Source organism: Triturus cristatus, chromosome 7, assembly GCF_964204655.1.
Source record: "Triturus cristatus chromosome 7, aTriCri1.1, whole genome shotgun sequence".
Lineage (NCBI taxonomy): Eukaryota > Metazoa > Chordata > Amphibia > Caudata > Salamandridae > Triturus > Triturus cristatus.
This window is the reverse complement of record NC_140590.1, coordinates 1,384,699,104-1,384,724,098: the sequence shown is the minus strand read 5'-3', so window position 1 is coordinate 1,384,724,098 and position 24,995 is coordinate 1,384,699,104. Positions and strand designations below refer to the sequence as shown.

The window sequence follows — 24,995 nt, the reverse complement described above, 5'->3', positions numbered from 1 at the left end:
TCAAGGCCCAGGGACGACTAGTGCAGGAGTGTCCTTAGCCGTCGGATTTTTCCTTACTGGAGCAGTCTCTGTTAGAGCGCCTGCATGAAGAGGCTGCAGGCAACGTTTGGGAGTCCAGGAGGTGTGAAACCACGATGCTCTGGAGGGCTGGGGAACCTTGTTGGCACCGTAGGCCCACTTCAACTCGGGCAAGAAGCGACGCGTGCAGTGGTGACTTTGGGTGTTTGGTTTTGTCAGTTCCCGAAGCCTCAGAGTCTTCTCTTTTGGAGATTCTGTAGAACAGGTCCGCTGTTCACGGGAGGTCTTGAGACGTGTTTTTTGAGGGCAGGCAGTCCTTCCAAGTTTCTAGAGTCACAGCTGTAGGACGAGTCGACTTTGGTGCCATTTTCGAAGATGGATGCAGACAGGCCGTCAGGGTTGGTACCAGGTCAGCTGCTGCTTCTCAGCTTTTGCGGATCTTTAGTGTCCTCTTTCCTCTCAGTACACAGGGTCAATACAGTAGACGCACATACATAGGTTATCAGATTGTTTTTATAAAGTGGAGGAGAGACATAATTGATTCTAGACCACTCATGTGATCGAGGAGACCACAGTGTCAGTGAGGGTGGGCAGGATTGAACATAAATCTATTGATGTATGATGGGTGTTTTGGTCCAGCTGCGGTGACGGAAATAAAATGCCTGATTAGTAATGGGACAACCAATAAACTGAAAAAGTAGTAAAACAATGGGACATTCATGACGGTCTAATGATATTTCTATTGTAGATTCAGATGGACACAACCCATCTACATTTTAGGGGCTAGGCATTGTTCTAGTCTACTGAGAGAGGTGTTCCGTCTCCTTTATCTTATTAGCCCCTGCAAGAGATGGACCCCTTGTCATCTAAATTCCTCACGATGGATGTTTTGATCACAAAATGCTCACTTTCAAGCTCTCAATGTGAAAATGGCGGGGATGGGGTGTGTGTACTGTTGAGGTAGATGAGATACTCTGGTGAGAATGTGGCGAGATGGGTAGTTGAGGAACTTTGTAGCGGTAGACTAAATGTTGCCTTTTCTCTAGGTGGTTGCGGAAGCAGTTCTACTCGCTGGATCGTAACCGAGAAGACAAGTAAGTCGAATCCTATGTGTTCTCTATTTTCCCATTCCTTACATTATCTTGAAAAGACTATTGCCCCTGCACTGTAAGTTTAGGAGTTCTGCTGAAATTATTTGGCAAATTCCACTGCAGAGTTTGACTTGTAGGTAATGTGATCCAGTGAGATTAAACAATGAATTGGTAGTTGGTGGATAGCACTTAAGGGTTTAACACAGGCGTGGAAGATTTTCATTGGTGAACCAATTCAATTCACTTTATGTTGTGTTTGATCAGTAAGTATGCATTTGTTTTTTAGTGTGCATCCATTTTAGGGCCTGTCAGTTTTGGTTCATAAAATTATAATGACAGCAGAAACTAGTAAAGCACAGAAGGAACCTCACAACTACATGCAGCTTTTTGCAGCATAGTGTGTTGTTTCTTGCACATGGGCCTCGGAGTTCCTTTGTATAGCACCATGTTGTCCTCTATTTTGCCAGTGTGGATAGAGCTGTGCCTCTCTTTGGAAATATTCAGAAAGGGTGTAGAGGGCTGAAGTTAACAGCTGAGGCTTCTCATTTGTCGTCAGTTCTTAGCAAAAGGGTAGGGCTTGGGGAGCAAAAATCACAGATGTTAAGCATAAACACACCAAATATCTGACGGCTCTGTTGGTACACGAGATATGCCCCACCTATCTCTGCCTTCAAGGAAGATCTCAAACCGCACTTTCTGAAATGCCTTTTAAAGGTTACATTCCATTGTCTGAACCGGACTTTCCAAATTTACTTTCTGAATGTCTCCCTGATGTATAACAATATTGCAATTCCAGGCAAAAATGTTATGTCTTATTCCGTCTGTTGACTTAATGTGCCATATTTCCACCTGTACTTGAATTTCTGTATTGTTTTATAAAGCGCTTTGCTACCTTATGCTCAGGACCTTAATATGCTTTATCGAGAACTACAATAAACAAACATGAGGAAACTTACCAAACCTGCCTCGAAACTTGTAGCAATAATAGGTAAATATGCCTACAAGGGAATTTATTTTTCTCTAAATCTTCATAATCTTTTTATATATCCGCAAAGTCCTAAATAGTGACTTCAAACAACAAATCTTTAGAATTAAACCTATTTTTTCAATGTGAATGAATCTTCAAAGAAAACAAGATGGTGTATACTTTTTTAGAAAAATATAAATTTACATTCAAGTTCTTTAAATGCATGGAAGACATTTTTGAAGAAACCATGAACCTTTTTTTTACCGCTTTATTTATTTGCGGAAATAGGTGAGCTGTTCGACGTTTCGGTCTATTTGTTCTTATCTCTTAGACCATCTTCATGACCAGATGTTCATGTTGTGAAATGAAGACCCTAGATTATAGCATGAGTTGAATCTGATGATATTTAAATTGGCAAGGCAATCTATTCCCTCGAGTCAATTACGTATACGCTACACCCGTAATGATTTCCATATAACACGTTTTAAGACGCACAAATTGGAGAGTTCTCCGGCATGGTGTCCTGGTCGGTTAGTGAACTACTTTGACCATTAAGTGTAATTTTGCCGAATGGAGAAACTGTCATGGATCGGGTCTCTTAAAACTTGTAGCAGCAGTTCACAGTACAAAAATGAATCTGGTTCTGGGTTATTTCAGCGGCTCTTACTGCAATCCAACCAGTACCTGTCGCTTCATGTTGTGGCAATTTACCCACCATTTCTGATTTATTGAATGGTGGGCTAGCTGCTCCATCACCCTCGCCAGCAGTTGCCTCTCCTTTTTTCCAGCTATTGCACCATTTCCAGCAGCCGCCCACAAAAGTAAAAAAACAGCTTATTGTTATGGCGGCATGGGACGAGGTGGCTACCCTGACTAAAGGAAGCTATGTAGTGTATTTAATGCACTCAGACATTAAAGTCCCCAAATGTAGCTCAGCCTTTTAATACGTTTTGTGACTTAAGTAAATATGTACCTCAGTTATGGAGCAACATGTCTTCTCCTTGTGGACTTTGCTGACCTCTCTTGTATCTCTATTAGTTATGCCTTTTATAGTGTACATTTGTCCATGTAAGGGTTCTGGCTTGTCTCATTAAGTATTTGTTGCCCTGTTCACTGGTTTCATACAGGCTGGCTCACATTTTGACCTCTGGTGGTTACATATATTTTTACTGATCTGGTTTGCTGTACTAGGGTTTTTGTGTGCATCAAATATATTCTGTTGATATGTGAATGATGCTTGTAACAGTTAACAATCTTCTACAAAATCCCCCTCTAGCTGTAACTAGCAATTTGTTCTTAAATTGTTCCACACAATTTTATTTCTTAACAGCTGACGGTCATTAATGCCAGGGGGCACTACTATTATATTATAGCATTATACCCTGGGTGAAGTTTTGATTGGAAACTGGAGACCAATAAAAATTAGGAAAACATATTTGTGAGATTCTCAATGAGGAAATGCTGACCCAGTGGTTTCAGAATCAAGCTCTGTACCAGACCTCAGTAAGTATCCTAACTTGAGCTTGAGTATTGCAGTGTTGAAACAACCGGAATCTTTCTTCTAAAATGTAAAAAAAAAAAGAAGCGCGCTCATCTTCAGCTCGTCAGCTAACATGAAACTCGGATGGGCAGGGCTCATTTAATTTCCTGTGACCGTATATTTCCAGAGTCTCCTCTCCTTACTTCTTATTTCACATTTGCTGGCTCAGCAGGTTTGGTTTCCTTCATGCCAACCATCTTTACTTCTGCCTGGTTTTCAGCAGATCCTTAACTCCATTCAAATCAGAGGAGCCTTCACAAACGGATAGTTGAAGCAACTTCTCCTATTGACCACCTTACATGAAGAGGTGCCGTCAGCCTTGCCCAGAGTAGAGGTGAAAGTAGCCTCGTTGTGAGTCTGAGCTCTTAAACGCAGTTCTAAGATGTGCAACCAGAAATGGTCACCCACATAGTATTGCAGCAGTGTCAGCACTGTCGGTGGCCTGGGCTCGCTGTATCTGCATGGTAGCATGCTTGGCAGAGAACTAGGACATGGATTAACTGTATCAATATGGCAACAGGCCTACAGGTTAACTCTTGGAACACAACAAATGCACCAAACAGCTCATATATGCCTTAAATGGCTGACACTAAAGAAGCACAATCTCTTTTAGAGCACATTAGACATAACTCATGTGACTGTCTTAAGAACAACATGCTTCCAAGACATCTACAGATAGCACATCTGCATACACGTGAAATGCCATCAAAGCCAATTGATTGGGAAAGAGGTCTCTAATCAAACTCACCTAAAGCAGAGCAATGGTCTACTATACACCCCAGCAAAACAAAACAAATGCAACATCCAGTTACACTCCCATCCATACACATAATGCGCCTTATTCATCCCTCACAGGGTAGCACCGACCCTTTCCAATGTATTCCATCACTGAACAATAGTTTAGACTACTCTATCATTGGTGGCATATATCCATTACGCCTCACACTTAAAACAGCTGCTAAAAATAAAAACAAAATCAAAAGGCCTCTTTGACTCTGGTTATAAGGAATCCCAGAACCTTAGAGGCCCAGATTCCAAAAGCTGCAAAAAATCCTACTTCTGTTCTGGGCCTATCAAATTGCTGTCATTGATAGGAGATCTGTATCAAAATCCATGTAACTGTTCTCCCTTTGGTGCTCTCTGTTGTACACAGGGTACTTCTACCTTGTTGCACTGTGCATTGGGTAAATTGACGTGTTCTTTCATCCTGGCACGCTCTTCTATCAAATCTGAAACCACTTATGTGTTTTAAGAGTCTTTTTCGTTAAAATACCAATGAGTTTGTTTGTATTTTTATTGTAGAAGTTAATTTCCACGGATAGAGTCTTCCATTTGTCTTGATTTTGGCACCGTGAGTCTTAACGAATGTTTTGATTGTGACAGGACAGCTTATCAATCAATTAGGATTTATAAAGCGCGGCTAATCACCCGATAAGGTATCAGGCGCTTGCAGGCCCCAGAAGCTTATTCGAAAGGCCAGGTCTCTAGGGCCCTTATATGATTGTGGCATATTTATCCGTTCATAGAAGATGAACTCTGTGATCAGACCAAGGTTGTAATCGTAGGGCTACTAAAACCTGCGATTATGTCTTACCTGGTATCTCTGATATTCTCTGCAAAAGCTTCCTGACTAAATCCATTCTCCCTAATAGAGCCTCCCGTTAAATGGCAGAAGTGCTTGATGTCTTAATAGGTGGTGAAGTCCTCACTGAAATTCCTTTGGACTAGAGACGTCTTTTGTTGTCAGTGGAACTAGAGCCATCAAGATACTTGTGTTTCAAACTATACATACTTAAAATGTGTATCTTACCACTTACCAGGGATGAATGTATTATTAGATTAAAAAGAGAAAACGGACATTTTATTTGTTTTGTTTGAACTTGTGTTGTAAAGAGCTTAGAAATATTTTTTGTTACAAATAAACATTCAAAAATAAATCTTAAAACATCCCAAACTCCAAGACTGCTAATCCTTGTAGCTTTGTAGCATTTGTATTGATTGAGCCTCTTGCACCTGGGGGTGTGTTTAAGGACACATGTTGGAGGTGGGTTTTTTTGTGTTTGTGCAGACATGTATAGCAGATGATTGTAAAGCACTTATAAAAAATGCACAGGAAGCGGCTTGCAAATGCACCTTAATGGCACACTGTGGACTTATAAAGCTGATGGTTTTGACGTCAAAGTGAACGTGAGCTAATTATAACTGAGTTCCACGCCTATTCCTTGTCTGATATATACTTGCGAATTCTTGTCTCTTGAAAATGCACATTTGATTAGCTAGAGCAGCCTAAAGGTAGCATTACTGTTTTTTTGTGATTTTTTTTTTTTTTTTTTAATATTCGTCTTTGACTAGGACCAGCCCAGCCAGCGAACTCACTGCGTGCAACAAGATGTCCTCAGGTGTTCCTAACAATTACATGATTCTTCAGGGTTTCAGGTTTTCCTTTCTGTTGCCACCACAGGCGACAATTCTTCCATAGATCAAGCCTGACTTTGCTTTCGTGATGTTACCAGTTTTGTTTGCTGCCTGCCTGTCACCTACCCGCTTGTAAGAATGCCTTCTTGCTTGTCCTTTCTAGGATTTCAGCGAAGGACCTGAAGAACATGCTGTCCCAGGTCAACTACAGGGTGCCAAATATGAGGTTTCTCAGGGAGAAACTGACGGTAAGTCCACAACCCGGGCCTCCACCTGCCCAGATGCTCTGCCTTCGGGCAAGCCTGGAGGCAACTGCTCTTGTTCTTTGGAATTCTGCACTCCTGTATCTATACTTCATTTTTTCGTACACTTTTATTATTTATTTTCAGATTTTATTTCCGTTACCTCAGATCACTGCTTTGCTTGCTGCACGACAAATGTTTAGCTCCTCTTCTTTTCTCTACAGATCTTTCCTGTGGTCTCGTCCCACCATCTGTCTGCTCACAACTTCATTTGCTTCTTTATTTGCACATTTTATTTGGGGTTATGTAAACACGAACCTGATTGTTTAGGCTAAAAATAAATTACCAGTAATACTGAGAATGTCATTTCGAGGTAAAGCAATGCATAGTCAACAATGCTATTTTAAAAATAGAATTATGTGTAACTGTCGTTTGAAAATGTTGAAAAGGGCCAAACCTTGTTTGGCTCCGAATTTCCTTCACTCCGCGTCCTCGCATATTGTATATGATTTTGTTTCGCTGATAAAACCTTCCCTATACACTCCACACATTTGTCCTCTCTGTTGCTGCGGATGGCAATCCACTGCACCTCCACTGCTGAACTATTCTTGTTTAACAAAAATACATTTTAAAATACATCTTATTTTTGCTGTTATTTAAAGGATATATTTTAAACTTTATTACATCACATCTTTACTCTTCTTCCTTACACCATCACACTTTAGATTTGTATATTTTCCTTCTTCTCTGTCCTTCCTTCATCACCTTGTCAGTCCCTACCGCTTTTCTTTGTCTTCAGTTTACTCCCTCCTTTTCTTCTAGCTTCGTTTTTATCCACATTGCCTCCTACTTCGTTCCTTTATTCCTATTTTTCATCTAATATTTTTCTTTCCTTTCTGATGATTTATTCCTCTTTCAGTTTATCAATCCTGCTAATTTGTTCCTGTTTTAAAATTTTCTTGTTGGCCATCCTTTTTTGGTCTCGCTTATAGACAGACCACTTTAGCTGTGTGTTGGAGTCTTGTCACTAATAGATTGAAGTATATACATATTGTGGGCTTTGGGTCTGCCACTACTATTGATTTCTGATCAATAATCTCCTTGCTTCATATTTGATGATTTTATTCCCTATTTTTTATTTGCTATTCGGTGCACCTCTGGAACATTTCCTCTTAATGGTCTTCTGATTGGATGACTTAGTCCAACTGTTTGAAATTAGGGAACAGCTTTTTTTTCTTTCAGCAGTCCATTGGAGTCCGTGTATTTTTTTTGCTCTATCCATTGTGTGGTACTTGCCTGTTAAATACCACCCGTATGCTCCATGTTGTTCCCGCCACCTATGTAGCTCCATCATTGCTTCCCTCACCCCACCTGCTTGACTTTTTTGTTCTTTTCTTATTTTTATTTCATCCTTCCTCCCCGCGTAAAGCTCCTCTTTTGCTCCCTTGTCTCCTATTCCCTGTTCTCTGCCGCCCCCACACACATTGGCTTTCACACACCCAGACCTTCCTCAACTCCCCTTTTAATATCTTCATATTCTTTATAAAATAATGCTTATTATAAAAACTTGTTGAAGGCCTGACAGTATCATTTAGCTGTTGGACCACTCCTTTTTTCAAAATGCTCTTTTGTGCATAGTTAATGTTTTTATTTATTTACTGTTTCAAGATTGATGTTCACTGTCTTGGAACAGTAAATTAAAAAAAAAATGGTGGCTGGATTATGCTGGATGTACGCACGTGTATGGTGATGCATGTGCTCATATATGTCATCACACTGTGCCATGACAGCGTAATGCAGTGTCAGCAAAAAAAAAAAAAAAAAAAATGAACCGTTTATTTGCTATTTTGAGCACAGCATTTGCAAAGCCAATTGGTCTGCAATAGCAGGCAAACAATAGATCCATTGGCTTTGTTAGAGCTTGTTTAACATTCCAGAGTTAGACATTTTAGATCTAAACTAGAGACCGCTTTAGCTGTTTTGCTAGCCTCAGTTTAAAAAATAAATATAGTAAAAATACATCAATACAGGGGGCTTGCTGTCATCCCTATTCATGGATTGGTCGGTTGAACTGTCATTAACAATCTGGTTCTGCCCACTATAGCATACAGCAAGGTGCAGTGGCAGTGAGTCAGCTGTATTGTACCAGGAGTGAAAATATTTTTCTGATCAGGTGCACAGCTGTTGGAAAAGGAGTGCATTCCAGTCCCAGGTCTGGTGTGATTGGGCCACTTGTTTATTTTTATATTTATAGTTTGACAATTTTTGTGCATTGCATATACATGCATAAAAATCTATAAAAGGAACATTATACTCTTGCCAGGTTTATTGCCAATCCTTGCGACAAATTCTTGAGATAACTGAGGTCAGAGCCAATAAATTAAAATGGTCAGAACAATCTATTGCAAGTCGTTGTCATGGTTTATATGGTAATGGTGTTGACGAAAAACGTTCCTTTGTGACTCTCCGATGATTTTCTAATAAAATACACTTTTTACATTTGCTAATAAAATCATCCACCATTTTGGTCCATAGACGACCACCAGTAATACTGTTATACAGTCTTCTTAGTTAAAGTTCGACCAGTATGACCTTGATGTGCATTTTCAAACAATAGCTTACATAAGCTACACTGTAAATTATGCCCAATTATGATATCATTTTACATTGACAAGTCAGATGCAAATTGCTGGAAAAGAATTCAAAGTTTTTTTCAAAGCATCTAACCAATGATAATCTATTCATAATCTTTGTTCAGTACAGTATCATTCTCAGGCGCTTTGCTCTACTCCTCTTCAGCAATACCTCCTTCACACACACCTACAATATCCGCAACAGCCACTACACATTCACCATCGACATCCATTTTTTCCATCTCAAAATCTAAATGTGTGCAGGATGGACAGTCAGCTCTTACATTCTTGGCTCCTGGTAAATTTGGAATGTGAGAGGGAATGAAAACTCAAATGTTTGTTATGACTGTACCTAAATGTCCCAACAAAAACGTTACTCATTCAAGCTCATGCTCTAGTACTAATAATATCTTGCACTCAGTTTATTGAGCCAAAATGAGTGTTTTTCATGATAATGTGCATTATAATATTGATCTGAACATATTCTGACTTTCCCTTTTTTCTGGACATTCTGAATACTTCAGTGCAGCCTTCATTTCTGTGCCCACTCGGATTTCTTACTTGTCTTCCACCTTAGTACACTAGGGCTCTTTCCTAATCTCCACTTTAACTGTTGCTCACACATTCAGTCTTTGTTTGATAACTCTATTATTATTGCTCTGCTGTTATTGCCTTACTCCAAGATGTCTTTCCCACCCCCTTTCAGGATGTTGAACAAAGGAACGGTGACATCACGTATGGACAGTTTGCTCAGCTTTACCGAAGCCTTATGTTCAGCGCACAGAGAACGGTAAATACTATACTGTGAAGTATATCACGCATAAGCCGTCGACCTGCTATAGGAGTGAAAATATGATGTTGAAGCCCAATTTTGCGGCGGTGATTATTGAAGAAATTCTTTGTTGTTCTGTGGCACTTGTATTGTGCGGAAACAGTGATTGTGTCCTTAGGTTCATGACATCCTGATGGCTTTCCGTTCCTAATGGTGTGATCAGTGGATTCTAGTAGCCCAGCAGGAGTGGATGAAGTGAGCTCCCATGGGAACAAAGATGGATCTGCCGATGAGCGATTGTCATGACAGGGATGTCCACTGAGCTCTCCAGACCATGCCTATGTAGGATACCATGTCTAGATTGATAATTGTAATGGAAGCAGTGGGTAAAAGGTTGTCATAAGCATACCCAAACTTGCAGGTGCTTGGTGACATCTGCAGCCCAATACTTTCATTAGGTATGTAAAACAGTGATGGATGCCATGCTTGAATTCAACGCAGCCACTGGTAATCACAAGGGCTGCGTCTCAATCTATCATATGCTGCACACCATGCCACCTCAGTTTGGACCCAGCAATATGCAATTCAGTGTTGACCCAGCTCCAATAGGAACAGTCTAGCCCGAACTGCAAAGCCAGGTCACCCTGAACTGGAACACAAGTAACCTGGGACCAGTTTTGCCCTAGTGATGGGCTCATCTCCGGTGTACAGCATGGTTCCGGTGACAGTGTGCATGGGACCCATGTCTAGGTATGCCAGTCCCTCTTTGGGCTGCACAGTAAGTATACAAAACAGTGATGGATGGAATCACTCGAGGCTGCATCCCAATCCATCGTTATGGTGTGCAAAATAACAGTGGATTGGGATGTGGCCCCCAGTAATTACCAGTGGCTGAGATTAGTTCAGGCATTACATCCATCACTTTTTCGTATGCTTCAATACTTTCATGCCAGACCGTGTTCAAGGGGCCACATGACAAGTAGACGCTACTGGACCTCAACCGTGGTGGTTGTGGTTGCTTGCCTCCGATGTCCTGTCATGTCTGTGCAAACTGGGCCAAGTACAACCCCTTCTGTCCCTGAATATCAGTGGCGGGGATGATGAGCAGTCACAAGCTTTTCAAGGCGACTCAAACTGAGCAATCGTACAGCAGTGCAATAACGGATTGTCCAAACCAGTGCTTTAATTTAAAGACCAAAAATACTTTAAAACAAATGAAAACTAAATATTATTCATACAGTTGTTGTGAGATGCTATATGCTGTCCTATGCACTGGGACTTGAGGCATCATGACATGCCATCCTGTTTGCCGTCTGGGTTCCACACCCTCCTAGCCCAGACTTTTCCCCCAGTAGTAATAACCATGATAGCATGAGTTACACTCCGGTGAAGATATCAGTGCTTTCGGTCTTGCATGGTTCATTTAATCTTTTTCTCACCAGTCAGTGATACCTCTGGTGATCAGGCTGGGATAGTTGATTTAAGCAGCACACAGCCCCTCTCCGCTTCCGAGAAGATACGCCCACCACAGCTCCAACAGGTCCCCATCCAGGCTGCACTGAGGTTATGGCTGGCAGGTAATAGTCAAAGCAGAGGACGAATCATTCTAGAAGTTGCCGATCCATTATTCTCTGGTTGTGGCGGCCCCATTTTGGCAGGTCTCATCTTGGCCATGCATCGCTCAATTTCAGCGGTACAAAAGGGGGTGGTGATGGACGGAGCATCAGAACCAATCAAACACTCACACCCAGTCAACAGATCTGGGTTTGATCCATCACCGTTCTTTAGCCCACTCTGCCATCCCAGTTCAGACATGGCCATATGCAAATCCGTCTGACCCTGTGCCTCATGGGAACAGTCCAGCCCGAACTGCCAAGCCATGCCTTCCCTGGACCGGAAACAAGCTTCCTAGGACCGGTTTCTGGCATTTCAGCCATCTTCAGCCAGGCTTGCTTGAATCCAGTGGCAAAGTGAGCAAGGGACTCACGTCTGAGCATACCCTGCCAACTTATGGCGAACAAAGCGGTACAAAAGGGGGTGGTGATGGACGGAGCATCAGAACCAATCAAACACACCCAGTCAACAGATCTGGGTTTGATCCATCACCGTTCTTTAGCACACTCTGCCACCCCAGTTCAGACATGGCCATATGCAAATCAGTCTGACCCTGTGCCTCATGGGAACAGTCCAGCCCGAACTGCCAAGCCATGCCTTCCCTGGACCGGAAATAAGCTTCCTAGGACCAGTTTCTGGCATTTCAGCCCTCTTCAGCCAGGCTTGCTTGAATCCAGTGGCAAAGTGAGTAAGGGACTCACGTCTAAGCATACCCTGCCAACTTATGGCGAACAAAGCGGTACAAAAGGGGGTGGTGATGGACGGAGCATCAGAACCAATCAAACACTCACACCCAGTCAACAGATCTGGGTTTGATCCATCACCGTTCTTTAGCCCACTCTGCCACCCCTGTTCAGACATGGCCATATGCAAATCAGTCTGACCCTGTGCCTCATGGGAACAGTCCAGCCCGAACTGCCAAGCCATGCCTTCCCTGGACCGGAAACAAGCTTCCTAGGACCGGTTTCTGGCATTTCAGCCATCTTCAGCCAGGCTTGCTTGAATCCAGTGGCAAAGTGAGCAAGGGACTCACGTCTGAGCATACCCTGCCAACTTATGGCGAACAAAGCGGTACAAAAGGGGGTGGTGATGGACGGAGCATCAGAACCAATCAAACACTCACACCCAGTCAACAGATAAGGGTTTGATCCATCACCGTTCTTTAGCCCACTCTGCCACCCCAGTTCAGACATGGCCATATGCAAATCAGTCTGACCCTGTGCCTCATGGGAACAGTCCCGCACGAACGGCCAAGCCATGCCTTCCCTGGACCGGAAACAAGCTTCCTAGGACCGGTTTCTGGCATTTCAGCCATCTTCAGCCAGGCTTGCTTGAATCCAGTGGCAAAGTGAGCAAGGGACTCACGTCTGAGCATACCCTGCCAAATTATGGCGAACAAAGCGGTACAAAAGGGGGTGGTGATGGACGGAGCATCAGAACCAATCAAACACTCACACCCAGTCAACAGATCTGGGTTTGATAAATCACCGTTCTTTAGCCCACTCTGCCACCCCAGTTCAGACATGGCCATATGCAAATCAGTCTGACCCTGTGCCTCATGGGAACAGTCCAGCCCGAACTGCCAAGCTATGCCTTCCCTGGACCGGAAACAAGCTTCCTAGGACCGGTTTCTGGCATTTCAGCCATCTTCAGCCAGGCTTGCTTGAATCCAGTGGCAAAGTGAGCAAGGGACTCACGTCTGAGCATACCCTGCCAACTTATGGCGAACAAAGCGGTACAAAAGGGGGTGGTGATGGACGGAGCATCAGAACCAATCAAACACTCACACCCAGTCAGCAGATCTGGGTTTGATCCATCACCGTTCTTTAGCCCACTCTGCCACCCCAGTTCAGACATGGCCATATGCAAATCAGTCTGACCCTGTGCCTCATGGGAACAGTCCAGCCCGAACTGCCAAGCCATGCCTTCCCTGGACCGGAAACAAGCTTCCTAGGACCGGTTTCTGGCATTTCAGCCATCTTCAGCCAGGCTTGCTTGAATCCAGTGGCAGAGTGAGCAAGGGACTCACGTCTGAGCATACCCTGCCAACTTATGGCGAACAAAGCGGTACAAAAGGGGGTGGTGATGGACAGAGCATCAGAACCAATCAAACACTCACACCCAGTCAACAGATCTGGGTTTGATCCATCACCGTTCTTTAGCCCACTCTGCCACCCCCTTTTGTACCTCTTTGTTCGCCATAAGTTGGCAGGGTATGCCCAGACGCGAGTCCCTTGCTCACTCTGCCACTGGATTCAAGCAAGCCTGGCTGAAGACGGCTGAAATGCCAGAAACCGGTCCTAGGAAGCTTGTTTCCGGTCCAGGGAAGGCATGGCTTGGCAGTTCGTGCTGGACTGTTCCTATGAGGCACAGGGTCAGAATGATTTGCATATGGCCATGTCTGAACTGGGGTGGCAGAGTGGGCTAAAGAACGGTGATGGATCAAACCCAGATCTGTTGACTGGGTGTGAGTGTTTGATTGGTTCTGATGCTCCGTCCATCACCACCCCCTTTTGTACCGCTTCGCTTAATTTCAGAGCATTTGACTTCACTCTGGCCTCACTCCTCTCAGCAAGCCAACTCAAGACAGGCCACAATCTTCTTGCGCCCACTGTCACCCCGGCAAGCTGCTCCCTTCTTGACCATTGCTGATACACAGGTCAGCCATGATCGTGCTCTTGTTCACACCGGCACTGGTCAGCCTCGTTTCCTCTAATTCTGCCTGAGGAGAGCAATCTGGTACTGGCCACCGCCCGAAGCACGCAGACTGCTCTCCCCCGTCCTCCTCTTCTGGCAAACCCCCTCAAAACTGGGGTGTTTCTGCACTTGACTCCTCTGGACATTCACCCTTGCAATATTGAAATGCTCCTTCCCTCTCTTAGCAAGCAAGCGCGCTTCTAGGTCCTTCAGTTCACATAAACCGCTTTTTCTAGCAAAGGCAGAACTTGGATAATGTTTGCTTACCTCTGGGAAGCTGGCTATCAAGCAGACAGGAACTCTGGTTGAAAGACAGACCTCCAAGAACCCTGGAGCACTCACTTCTTTGATCAGTGGAACTTGAACTAGCGGGTCAAAGCAGAATTCAAATATTGATGCATTGACTATACTCTCTGAACTATTTGGGGATGGTCATCTTTTCAGGTGATTTCTCCAGGCTCCACTCTAGACACTGCCTTTCTGTAAAGTGATGCTTCTCATAGGAATGTTGGTAATCTCCAGCATTGAGCACCCACAACAGAGGCACGAAGAGGTGTAAACCTTTCTTCTCCTTGCTGTCGTCAGCCAGTCTGAAGAGTGATGGAGGGAAAGACAAAAGTCTGGTCCCACCTTAGGCAGCACTTGCACCTGAAGCAACAGAGACTGCAGTCCTAACCTGATCTCCCATTTTCTATCAAGTAGCAGTGGTTGAAAGAGACTTATCAGCCACCTTCTGCAGCAAAAGGCTTAATCGGCTTCCTAAAGGAGTCTTGTCTCCTCTCTATACCACTTAATTTCTCCTCCCTCCATCTTCAGGAATGTTAGCAATACACGTCCATTGTGTGAGAAAATAACCTCATCTCCACCTTATGCATAAATGCCAGGTTGAGGTATCCAAAGTAGATCCCAGAGGCCTCCATTCCTCTGGCTCTCTCATACGCACAATGCATGAGCCCTGCAGGCCACATACACAATCAATCACAACATACACTAGGGATGCTAGCGCTACAATCTGGGTTAACACATTGAAGTAGAAGACCCGAGCGGGCCAGTAGGCCTCCACCCCAAGGTTCGGTCACAACTATGGATTTACAAAACACAGTACACTAACACCACCGGTCTATGTACTAAACCCATGACAGGTACACAGTCCACTCTCAGTGCAGTGATGGCAAGTGTGCTGTGCCTTCTAGGTAACAGGAAAGTTCCAGAAACTCACTCATGCCATGTCAATGGACATGTCTAGGGTTCAGCACACTCTCTAGTGTGAGGCTGCAGCCAAAATCAAAAGCTAGGATATCAGTCACATTTGGGCACTTGGAGCAAAGTCATATGAATGTACATCATTCAGGGAACATTCCTGTCCAAATGCTTAATCTCAGTGTATTTCTGCTGAAAGGCTATGTGAATGCTTTGTGGCTCAAATTAAGTCCAAGAAACAGCTAGTCGCGTGGTCAACTAAACAGATAATAGTAAAGAGTAGAAAAGATGTGCTGTATGGTATAAGAGACTCAAAGCTTTACGATATTGTGAGGCTTGATCTAATTGCAAACCACTTTTGTCCGATGAGCCTAGGAAGTCTCTCCAAACAGAAAAGACAGCTCATCCTGCCTGCAAAAACATATTTGTTGCTGTGCTAGGTGAGTTAGTAATACCATCTTTGCACAAGACGTTCTCTGACTGCCTCTGGTGGAGTGATTGGTGGAGTGATTGAGAGTTCAGGGTCCATTGTAGAGGGCTACTCTCCGCCTTCAATCTTGGTGCTCGGGCGAAAAGCAGCTGAAGCAAAAAGACTCATAACATGGGACATTTTTATACTGACAACCAGAAAATTGAGCCTTTTATGCAGGGTACAGTTTTTGATGTGCTTACTCACAGCTGTGAAACAAGTTGCCCGAAAATAAACCGAAATCATTATACTTGATTTCCAGCTTACCTAAAGAGGAGCAAGGCACACCATGAATACATTCTACAGTTGAGTCACCAACCTCCGCTGATACAGTTGAGTCACGGTCCTCCACTTGATCTGTACATACAAATTGTGTTTAAGGCTGTAGTTTGGCTGAACATTTGATTTGAGTATGACATAACATGATCTCATTCGAAAATCGTGCAACAGCAATATTGTCATTTGTATGTGACTACCTTAATGCATGCAATGATATTTTTTGCAGGGTGAATCCTTTTTTTGCTTTATTCTGCCATCAAGTGGTTGGGTCCGGAATTATCAACTTGTTTATAGACCTTCTATTTTTAGGCCTCGCCTGGCGTTAGCAGCGCATAGCGTTGCTCTCGCCATTCGACGGCTTTTTGTAATCAACTCAAAATGTGCACGCATACAGAGGAACAAAGGTGGCGTCATGCTGTCCACATACAGCTGCAAATGCACGCGCATGTGGACAGCCCGACGCCATCTTTGTCCCTCTGGACGCGTTCACATGTAAAAAGCCCTCGCATGGCGAGAGCAGCCCTGTGCGCTGCTAACGCCGTCGGGCTGTCAACATGCGGGCTCCTCGCTTGCCATGGCAGTGGCTGCAGCATCCCGCTGGCTGTCAGCCTCGGCGCGGGCCGGAGAATCGCGCCCTTATTCCCCACTTACTGAGTCAGGCCGGGCCGGGCCGACCGTCTCGCATTCACTTTGGCCTTCGTGCCTTGCCTGCTCCCCTTGTCAGCCGAGGGAGTGCTGCGCCGCGAAGTGCTCGTGAAGGCCACTGCAATAATATTAATGCAGCACTGCCCCGTTTTTGTTTCCTCCTGTCCCAGGCTGGACAGTCGCAGCCCGAAAAATGTCCTAAAATGCACGAGCGTGCTCCTGTTGCCTAAGCAACGCGTCTTGAAACTGACAATCTGCTGCATACCGCTCAGTCGAACATGCCGAGATTGCATTTTAGTTCACATTCACATTTCTAGCATTTTCAGATTTATAGACCAGATATTTCGCAAACACAAAATGTTTGTTACTAAGCAAGCACCAGATGAGGTTCTGCTTACATTTGTTTTGAGGAAGCGTTTAGATGTCAGAATGTACAAATATGTGAATGAATGTCAATAGGCCCACGCATAAACCGGGAAAATACGTAAGCGTTTCCGACTGTTAGATAAACAGTGTTCATAAAAGTGAAATATGTAGTTTATTCCTTACCATCTAAGAAAAATATAGTCAGCTTTTTACACTTAAATCCACACCTAGTTTTTTTCAGGACCCGAACTGTTCCTCAATAAGAGCCTCCAGAATCAATCCTAAGTAAAAATGCCATGGGCAGGGTCACTGAAATTGAGGGATTCAGAGGTCGAGGCATTTTCTGCATTATAATAAATTGCCCGCATTTGCCACATATTCCATCATCGGTTTCATAATCTGTAGATTTTAACAAAAAAGTTTGTTGCCAGCTGAAATGGGTCAAAAGTTACTAAAAAAAGTCACGACTTGGTTTCAGTGCAGTGGAAAACCATTTGCAAAAGTTGACTGGTCAGCTTTCAGTTACCTATCGCTGTATTTGGTTGTTAAACTGGTACTGAAGAGGTGAAATATTTTTCCAGACAGTGTAACCATGAGAAACAAGCATTGGCATAGCCAATAAGTTTCGCCTTTGGGACCTTATAAGTATTTAGTTATGCAGCACAATATCATTGGTACAACAGCATCAAATGTTGCATGGCTAAACACTTATAAGGTCCCAAAGGCGAGACCTATAGGCTATGTCAATGCTAGTTGTTATTGGTTGTCGATGGAACCCCCATTTGGTGCTTCCTGTGACATATTTGCCTTCCCCCGGAAGCTGCCACCTTTGGTCGCCATCTTCAGATTCTTTTTTTTCCACTGTTTGGTCTGGATCCTTGGCTGAAGGCTCTCCAGCACGAGGAAGTACAAATTTGAGAAAGTTTGCGAATTTGGCAAGTACTCAGTGTGTGATACTTTGCAAAAGGATATCAATTGAAAGCTAAAAATCGGTACTGTACTTGGGAATTGAAATATTGGTTCAGTGTGTACAAGACTGTGGTTTGGCCTTTCTGTAAGCGCTCTTAGTTAAATGATCTTGGTGGCAGCACAGACAAATAGTGGTTCTCCAAGAATCACATATGTCAGCCAGGCTTGACAGCTGAGACTAGAATTCTGGGTTTTGCTCTTCAGTCAACTATTTAGTCAGTATACCATATCTTCTCCTTAGTAAGTGTGGTTTAAATATGTTCTAAAATCTTATAGTTGAAATCACAATGAGTACTTTTTGAAGAAGTACATAGTTTTATAAAACTAATGCTGTGCTAAAAGAACAAATGTTTGACGGAAAGCCATGCCAGGTCAGATCCACCCCATTTTTCAATGTTTCTACTATATTGCATATATTATGTTTTTAAGCTGGGTCATGGCAATGATCTTAGGGTTCTGGGGCATGGTGTTATTTAGATAATGGGTAGTACTCAGTCTAGCAATGTAATTATGTGTGAGTTAAAACGCAGTACTGTGTAAACTTGTATAATATATAAATATTTCAAGAAAGATAAAAACTTGCTTCAGTTTTGTATCCTTGCTCTCATGACCTTAACACTTGACTGTCTTATCGTCTTTAACAGATGGAGGTTCCCTTTCTTGAGAGGTGAGTGCCTTACCTTTTTTTCTGTTTTTGTACTTTGTGTCTTGCAATATGCCATATTTTTTCCTAATTGCATTGAGTATTTTTCACAAATTATTGCGTACTCTGGGCTGTGCAAACTTCACATAAAAATGCCCTTAGTGTCCCCTGAAAGAGTATTTCCATGCAAGAATCTGTACTTTCTTAACTAGCCAGTCTTTCTGACCACATGTGCCTTCTTAATTATTGCTCTCCTAGAGGGCGCTGGAGTTACTTAACACCTTGTATTGACTGTTTATCATGTGTGTCATTACCTTGCCTTGGATACTATCTACATAGAAACTAATCACAATGTGGAACTCTGCTGGGTAAATCAACTTGTTTGATCCTAACAATTGCAGTGCCAGAAAATGCATAAAGAAGGAACAGCTGGCCTATCTGAATCCAAGAGCAATTTTGCCACAGAGTTACTTCATATAATAGACTCAGTTTCCACCAACAGAAATGAACGCTGGCCTTCTCAAAGTCATCCGAGCAGCTCTGCAGATAGGCATTTCAACAAGTGTACGGGCCAGGAGCTTTCCTCGATTACAGACTGAATCTAAAGCTGTAGACCACAATGTTCTCACAAATGTTTGCTGAAGGGGCTGCTTCATCAAATTACACCACTGCAGCACTTGTCAGATCTTCAAACCTTGCATTGTGTCACCCACGCAGGTAGATGGTGTGAGAAAGTGGCTCTGTATATACTGTTCCCTAATAGGTACAGGGTGTACAGAGTCCACAGTCCCCCAGAGGCTGATAGAGGTCAAAGTTAGGTATGACCTTACTCTCAAAAGTGGTAGCTTGGTCGAGCAGTAAGGCAGTACCAGAGGACAGTGTAAAGCACTTATTGTACACACTCAGTCAGCAAATGGTTTCACACACTCAATAACTGAACTCTAGGCCAATGATTTGTATATATAAAATATATGCTTGTTTTATTTTTAGAACCACAAGGGGGTAAAAATATACTTTCTCAGAATGAGAGGTTGAATATAAATACTTTTGTTTCAAGCAATAAATTTGTGTAAACAGTCACAGTTGGTTGCAATAAACAATCCTATTTCCTAAACATAACAATGCATTGAGCTCAATGGTAAATTCAGGTTATTTGTAATAAATTACTTTTCAGATTACTTTTGGAATTCCAGGTCTGGATCCTAGAACCAGCCTGGGGTCAGTATTCAGAATCAAGTGAAGAAAGTCGACTTAATAACTGTAATGATTTTTAGATAATTTTTAGCTATTTCAAAAGTTAGCACTTAGAAAATATTTCACAGAAAACATTCAATGGATCTCTATGGCAAGAAATTCAAATTGCAGGTAGAGTACTTTATCGTTACTTTAGTAATCCAGGACTGGGTGCCTAGACCCAGGACTGGGGTCCTTATCAAAAGCAGGTAAGTAATTTCGTTTGCAGAAATGGTACGATTTTAAAAGAATATTTCAAATTTGCAAAAGTAGACACTTAGAAGAAATTTCACAGAAAAGCAGGCAATGGTTTCCTATGGGAGAAAAATGAGTTAGAAGTAAGTATAGTTGTGAACACTTTTCAGAGTCAGGGCTGGGCACCAAGATCCAGCACTGGGAGCTCACCTAGGAGCAGGTGAGTAAATTCGTTTTTGTCACTTGGCTGATTTTTGGTGAATTTTTGCAGTTTTGAAAAGTTCACACTTAGAAGATTTTTGAAGAAAAAGCCAGTCAATGTTACCCTATGAGGAAAATGAAGTTAGCGGTTTAAGGGTAAGTACTCGACTGGTAGTGTTGAAATTCCGGGCATGGACTCAGGGGTCCCCCAGTGTCAGGTAGGTACAGTTGGTTCACCCTCAGCGGTTTCAGGACGGCCGGGTGCAGAGAGAGTTGGGCCCAATGTTATCCTATGAGGGATAGGGGGGCCTTGGTTGGTGGCTGCTGTCTGGCAAGCCACGCGGCTGTGGGAGCTGGGCTCCTGGTCACTTACTCAGGGCAAGTGGGGAAGTAGGTTAGAGTAGAGAGGGCACTGCCAGGGCCACTCGGGCGGCTGGGTGCAGGGTGCTTTTGAGCCTTAGGGCGCTCAATGGAAATCAATGGGAATGTTCCGGTTTGGAAAGAGGCTGCAGGCTCGGGGACGAGGATGTTTCAGGTGCCACCACCACTTCGAGAGGTAAGTTGGGTAGTTGTAGGTTAGGTGGGTACCCCAGGATTGGGCACAGGGGGTCGCAGGGCGCCGGGTGCAGGGGTGCCTTTTGGCGTCGGGAATCTTACCCTCTGGTTGATCGCGGCTGGGGTGGCACTTGGTTCTGAGGCTGCAGGCTTCTTCCGGGATGTCGAGGGGGGTCCTTGGGTGCCGGACTCTGGGTCACAGTCGCCGTGGGGTCGTCCTCTGGGTCTTTGTCCACTCCGGCACTGGCCAGGCTTGGCTGGTGCAGAGTGTGTTGGGTCCGCGGTCCCGGGCTGGTGCCAGGGATAGCAAGTAGGTTTCTTGAGTAGAGCCTCTACTCGTGGGAGTCCCAGGGGCTTAGAGCTAAAAGGTAGCCAGGTCCTCCGGGGTTGGTGAGGTTGCTGGCCACGTGGGATGCCGCGCTGGTGCAGGTTCGAGAGTCGACAGGCCGGTAGGGCTGGGGCCAAAGCAGTTGGTGTCTTCTTCTCTTTTTAGCAGCTGCAGGGCAGGTCTTTGTTCTTCTTGCTCTTCTTGTCGTTTTTCTATCTGGAATCTGAGGAAGTAAGGTTCAGGGGGCCCCTAAATACTAGATTTAGGGGCGTTACAGTTAGGTGAAGGCCAGGGACCAATGGGTCCTTGTCCTGGGGTGGGTACACCCCCTATCCTGCCTCTCTCCTGTGGGAGGGGGGCAGTAGCGTAATCCTGATAGGGTAGGGCCTCCCATCTTCAAGATGGCGAGAGCCCGGAGATGTGCTTCACCTCGCCTCCCCCACCTGAGGGGTGGGGTGGGCAGGCTGGCACATCCCCTGTCCTTGTATGGGGTTTCCGGCCAAGCTTCCCGCCAGAGTGGGGGGTTGCAGTGGCCTGGGGAAACTCCAACTGGCGGCATGCCTTTGAAGCTTCCCTTTGCTCATCCTGGGGGAGGAGATTTCTCACCTCACCCAGGATGTGCATTGTTGCAGGCCCGGGAGAGCAGGGGCTCTCCCACCCAGGGGTCCAGCAACGTGTCTGCTGTGTGGCAGCCTGGGCAGCCTCAGAGCAGACGTGGATTGCAAGTTAGCTGTAAGGGGGCATCTTCTAAGATGCCCTCTGGGGTGCTTAGTACATTAAATCCTACACTGGCATCAGTGTGGGTTCAATGTGCTGAGAAGTTTGATACCAAACTTCCCAGGCTTCAGTGTTGCCAATATGGTGCTGTGGAGCTCGTGTTTGACAAGCTCTCAGCACCATGTATTCTTAAATGACAGCACTGCACTTACAGTGCCCAGGAATGGACCCGGGTACTGTAGGGGCACAGGGCTCCTGCTCCTGTGCCCACACCATAGGCGTAATGCACCCAGCTAGAGGGGTGGCTGACATATGCCTTGGCAGTGTAGGTGATGGGCATGGTACACAGTGATGTGTGCCATGTCGACTCTTTGTTTTGTCCTGCACCCAGACACTCAGCCTGCAAGGGCAGTGTGTGTGTGTAAGGGTACAGGGCCTCTGAGGGTGGCACAATGAGTGCTGCAGCCCTTAGAGGCCTTCCCTGGTCACAAGGCCCTGGGTACCTAGGGTACCATTTACTAGGGGCTGACATGTGGCTAGGGTTTGCCAATTTGGAGTTTGTGTGGTTTAAGGAAGGAACATAGGCCCTGGGCACCTGATTGGCAGGAACCCAGGGTACACTCAATCGAAGTACATTCAGCAGTTTAGCAAAAAGTGGGGGCATACCATGCAAGAAAGATGGCACTTTCTCACACAACCCCCCCCCAAACGAAAGGTGATGAGACTAACCTTGTCCTATGGAGTCTTCATTGTCTAAGTGGAAGAACCTGGAAAGTCCATCTGCATTGGCATGGGCAGTCCCTGGTCTGTGTTCCACTTCAAAGTCCATTCCCTGTAGGGAGATGGACCACCTCAGTAGTTTTGGATTTTCCCCTTTCATCTGCATTAGCCATCTGAGAGGTCTGTGGTCAGTTTGAACTAGGAAGTGAGTGCCAAACAAGTATGGCCTCAGCTTCTTCAGGGACCAAACCACAGCAAAGGCCTCCCTCTCAATGGCACTCCAACGCTGCTCTCTAGGGAGTAGTCTTCTGCTTATAAAAGCAACAGGTTGGTCTTGGCCTTCATCATTGGTCTGGGATAGGACCGCTCCTATCCCTAGCTCAGAGGCATCAGTCTGCACTATGAACTGCTTGGCATAATCTGGAGCTTTTAGAATTGGTGCTGAGCACATTGCTTCTTTTAGGGTGTCAAAAGCCTTTTGACAACTAACTGTCCAGTTAACTTTCTTGGGCATTTTCTTGGAGGTGAGTTCTGTGAGGGGGGTCACAATGGACCCATACCCCTTCACAAACCTCCTGTAGTACCCAGTCAAGCCAAGGAATGCCCTGACTTGGGTCTGGGTTGTTGGAGCTATCCAGTCCATGATGGCCTGGATTTTGGGTTGTAAGGGCTGTACCTGGCCTCCACCTACAAGGTGGCCCAAGTACACCACAGTGCCCTGCCCTATCTGGCATTTGGATGCTTTGATAGTGAGACCTGCACTCTGCAGAGCCTCTAAAACCTTCCCAAGGTGGATCAGGTGATCCTGCCAGGTGGAGCTAAAGACAGCAATATCATCAAGATAAGCTGCACTAAAGGACTCCAACCCAGCCAGGACATGGTTCACCAACCTCTGGAAGGTGGCAGGGGCATTCTTTAACCCAAAGGGCATCACAGTAAACTGATAATGCCCATCAGGGGTGGAGAATGCTGTCTTTTCTTTTGCTCCTGGGGCCATGCCAATCTGCCAGTACCCTGCAGTTAAGTCAAAGGTACTGAGAAATTTGGCAGCCCCCAATTTGTCTATCAGTTCATCTGCTCTTGGGATAGGGTGAGCATCTGTCTTGGTGACAGAGTTGAGCCCTCTATAGTCCACACAGAACCTCATCTCTCTCTTTTCACCCTGCTGATGAGGTTTGGGGACCAGAACTACTGGGCTAGCCCAGGGGCTCTCTGAAGGCTCAATGACCCCTAACTCCAGCATCTTGCTGACCTCAGCTTTGATGCTTTCCTTGACTTGATCTGACTGTCGATAGATTTTGTTCTTGACAGGTGCACTGTCACCAGTGTCCACATCATGGGTACACCAGCTTGTCAGACCAGGGGTCAGGGAAAAGAGGCTAGCATATTGTTGCAAGACTTGCTTGCAGTCAGTCTGCTGTTGGGCAGAGAGGGTGTCTGAGAAAATCACACCATCTACTGACCCATCTTTTGGGCTGTAGGATAGGAGGTCAGGGAGTGGCTCACTCTCTGCTTCCTGTTCTTCATCAGTCACCATCAGCATGGTGATGTCAGCCCTATCATTGTAGAGTTTAAGGCGGTTCACATGGATGACCCTTTTGGGTGTCCTGCTAGTGCCCAGGTCAACTAGATAGGTGACCTCACTCTTTCTCTCTAGGATAGGGTAAGGGCCACTCCATTTGTCTTGGAGAGCCCTTGGTGCCACTGGCTCCAAAACCCACACCTGTTGCCCTGGTTGAAATTCAACCAGTGCAGCTTTTTGGTCATACCAGTGCTTCTGGAGCTCCTGGCTGGCCTCAAGGTTCTTGGATGCTTTTTCCATATACTCAGCCATTCTGGACCTTAGGCCAAGCACATAGTCCACTATGTCCTGTTTGGGTTCTTGAAGAGGCCTCTCCCAGCCCTCCTTTACAAGACACAGTGGTCCCCTTACAGGATGACCAAACAGAAGTTCAAAGGGTGAGAAACCTACTCCCTTCTGTGGCACTTCCCTGTAGGCGAAAAGCAAGCATGGTAATAGGACATCCCACCTCCTTTTGAGTTTCTCAGGGAGTCCCATGATCATACCTTTCAATGTCTTGTTGAACCTCTCAACAAGGCCATTGGTTTGTGGGTGGTAGGGTGTAGTAAACTTGTACTGCACTCCACACTCTTTCCACATGTGTGTTAGGTAAGCAGACATGAAGTTGGAACCTCTGTCTGAAACCACCTCCTTAGGAAAACCCACCCTGGTGAAGACACCCAGGAGGGCCTTGGCTACTGCAGGAGCTGTAGTAGTCCTAAGTGGAATTGCTTCAGGGTACCTAGTAGCATGATCCACTACTACTAGAATGAATTTGTTCCCTGAGGCTGTGGGAGGTTCGAGTGGACCCACAATGTCCACACCTACCCTTTCAAAGGGGACCCCCACCACTGGTAGTGGAATGAGGGGGGCCTTTGGGTGGCCACCTGTCTTGCCACTGGCCTGACAGGTAACACAGGAGCTG

The 24,995-nt window shown here is 45.0% G+C and overlaps 1 protein-coding gene across 4 annotated transcripts in view; it reads left to right on the top strand.

Moving 5' to 3' along the window:
• PLCG1 (phospholipase C gamma 1) overlaps positions 1-24,995 on the top strand; it is a 398,460-nt gene that overhangs the window by 208,544 nt on the left and 164,921 nt on the right. For all 4 annotated transcript variants that reach the window (XM_085619110.1, XM_085619111.1, XM_085619109.1 and 1 more), the window contains exons 4-7: positions 1,065-1,112; positions 6,195-6,279; positions 9,613-9,696; positions 18,562-18,584. In XM_085619110.1, the coding sequence (XP_085475236.1) occupies positions 1,065-1,112; positions 6,195-6,279; positions 9,613-9,696; positions 18,562-18,584 (240 nt within the window). The remainder of the gene's footprint in view (positions 1-1,064; positions 1,113-6,194; positions 6,280-9,612; positions 9,697-18,561; positions 18,585-24,995) is intronic.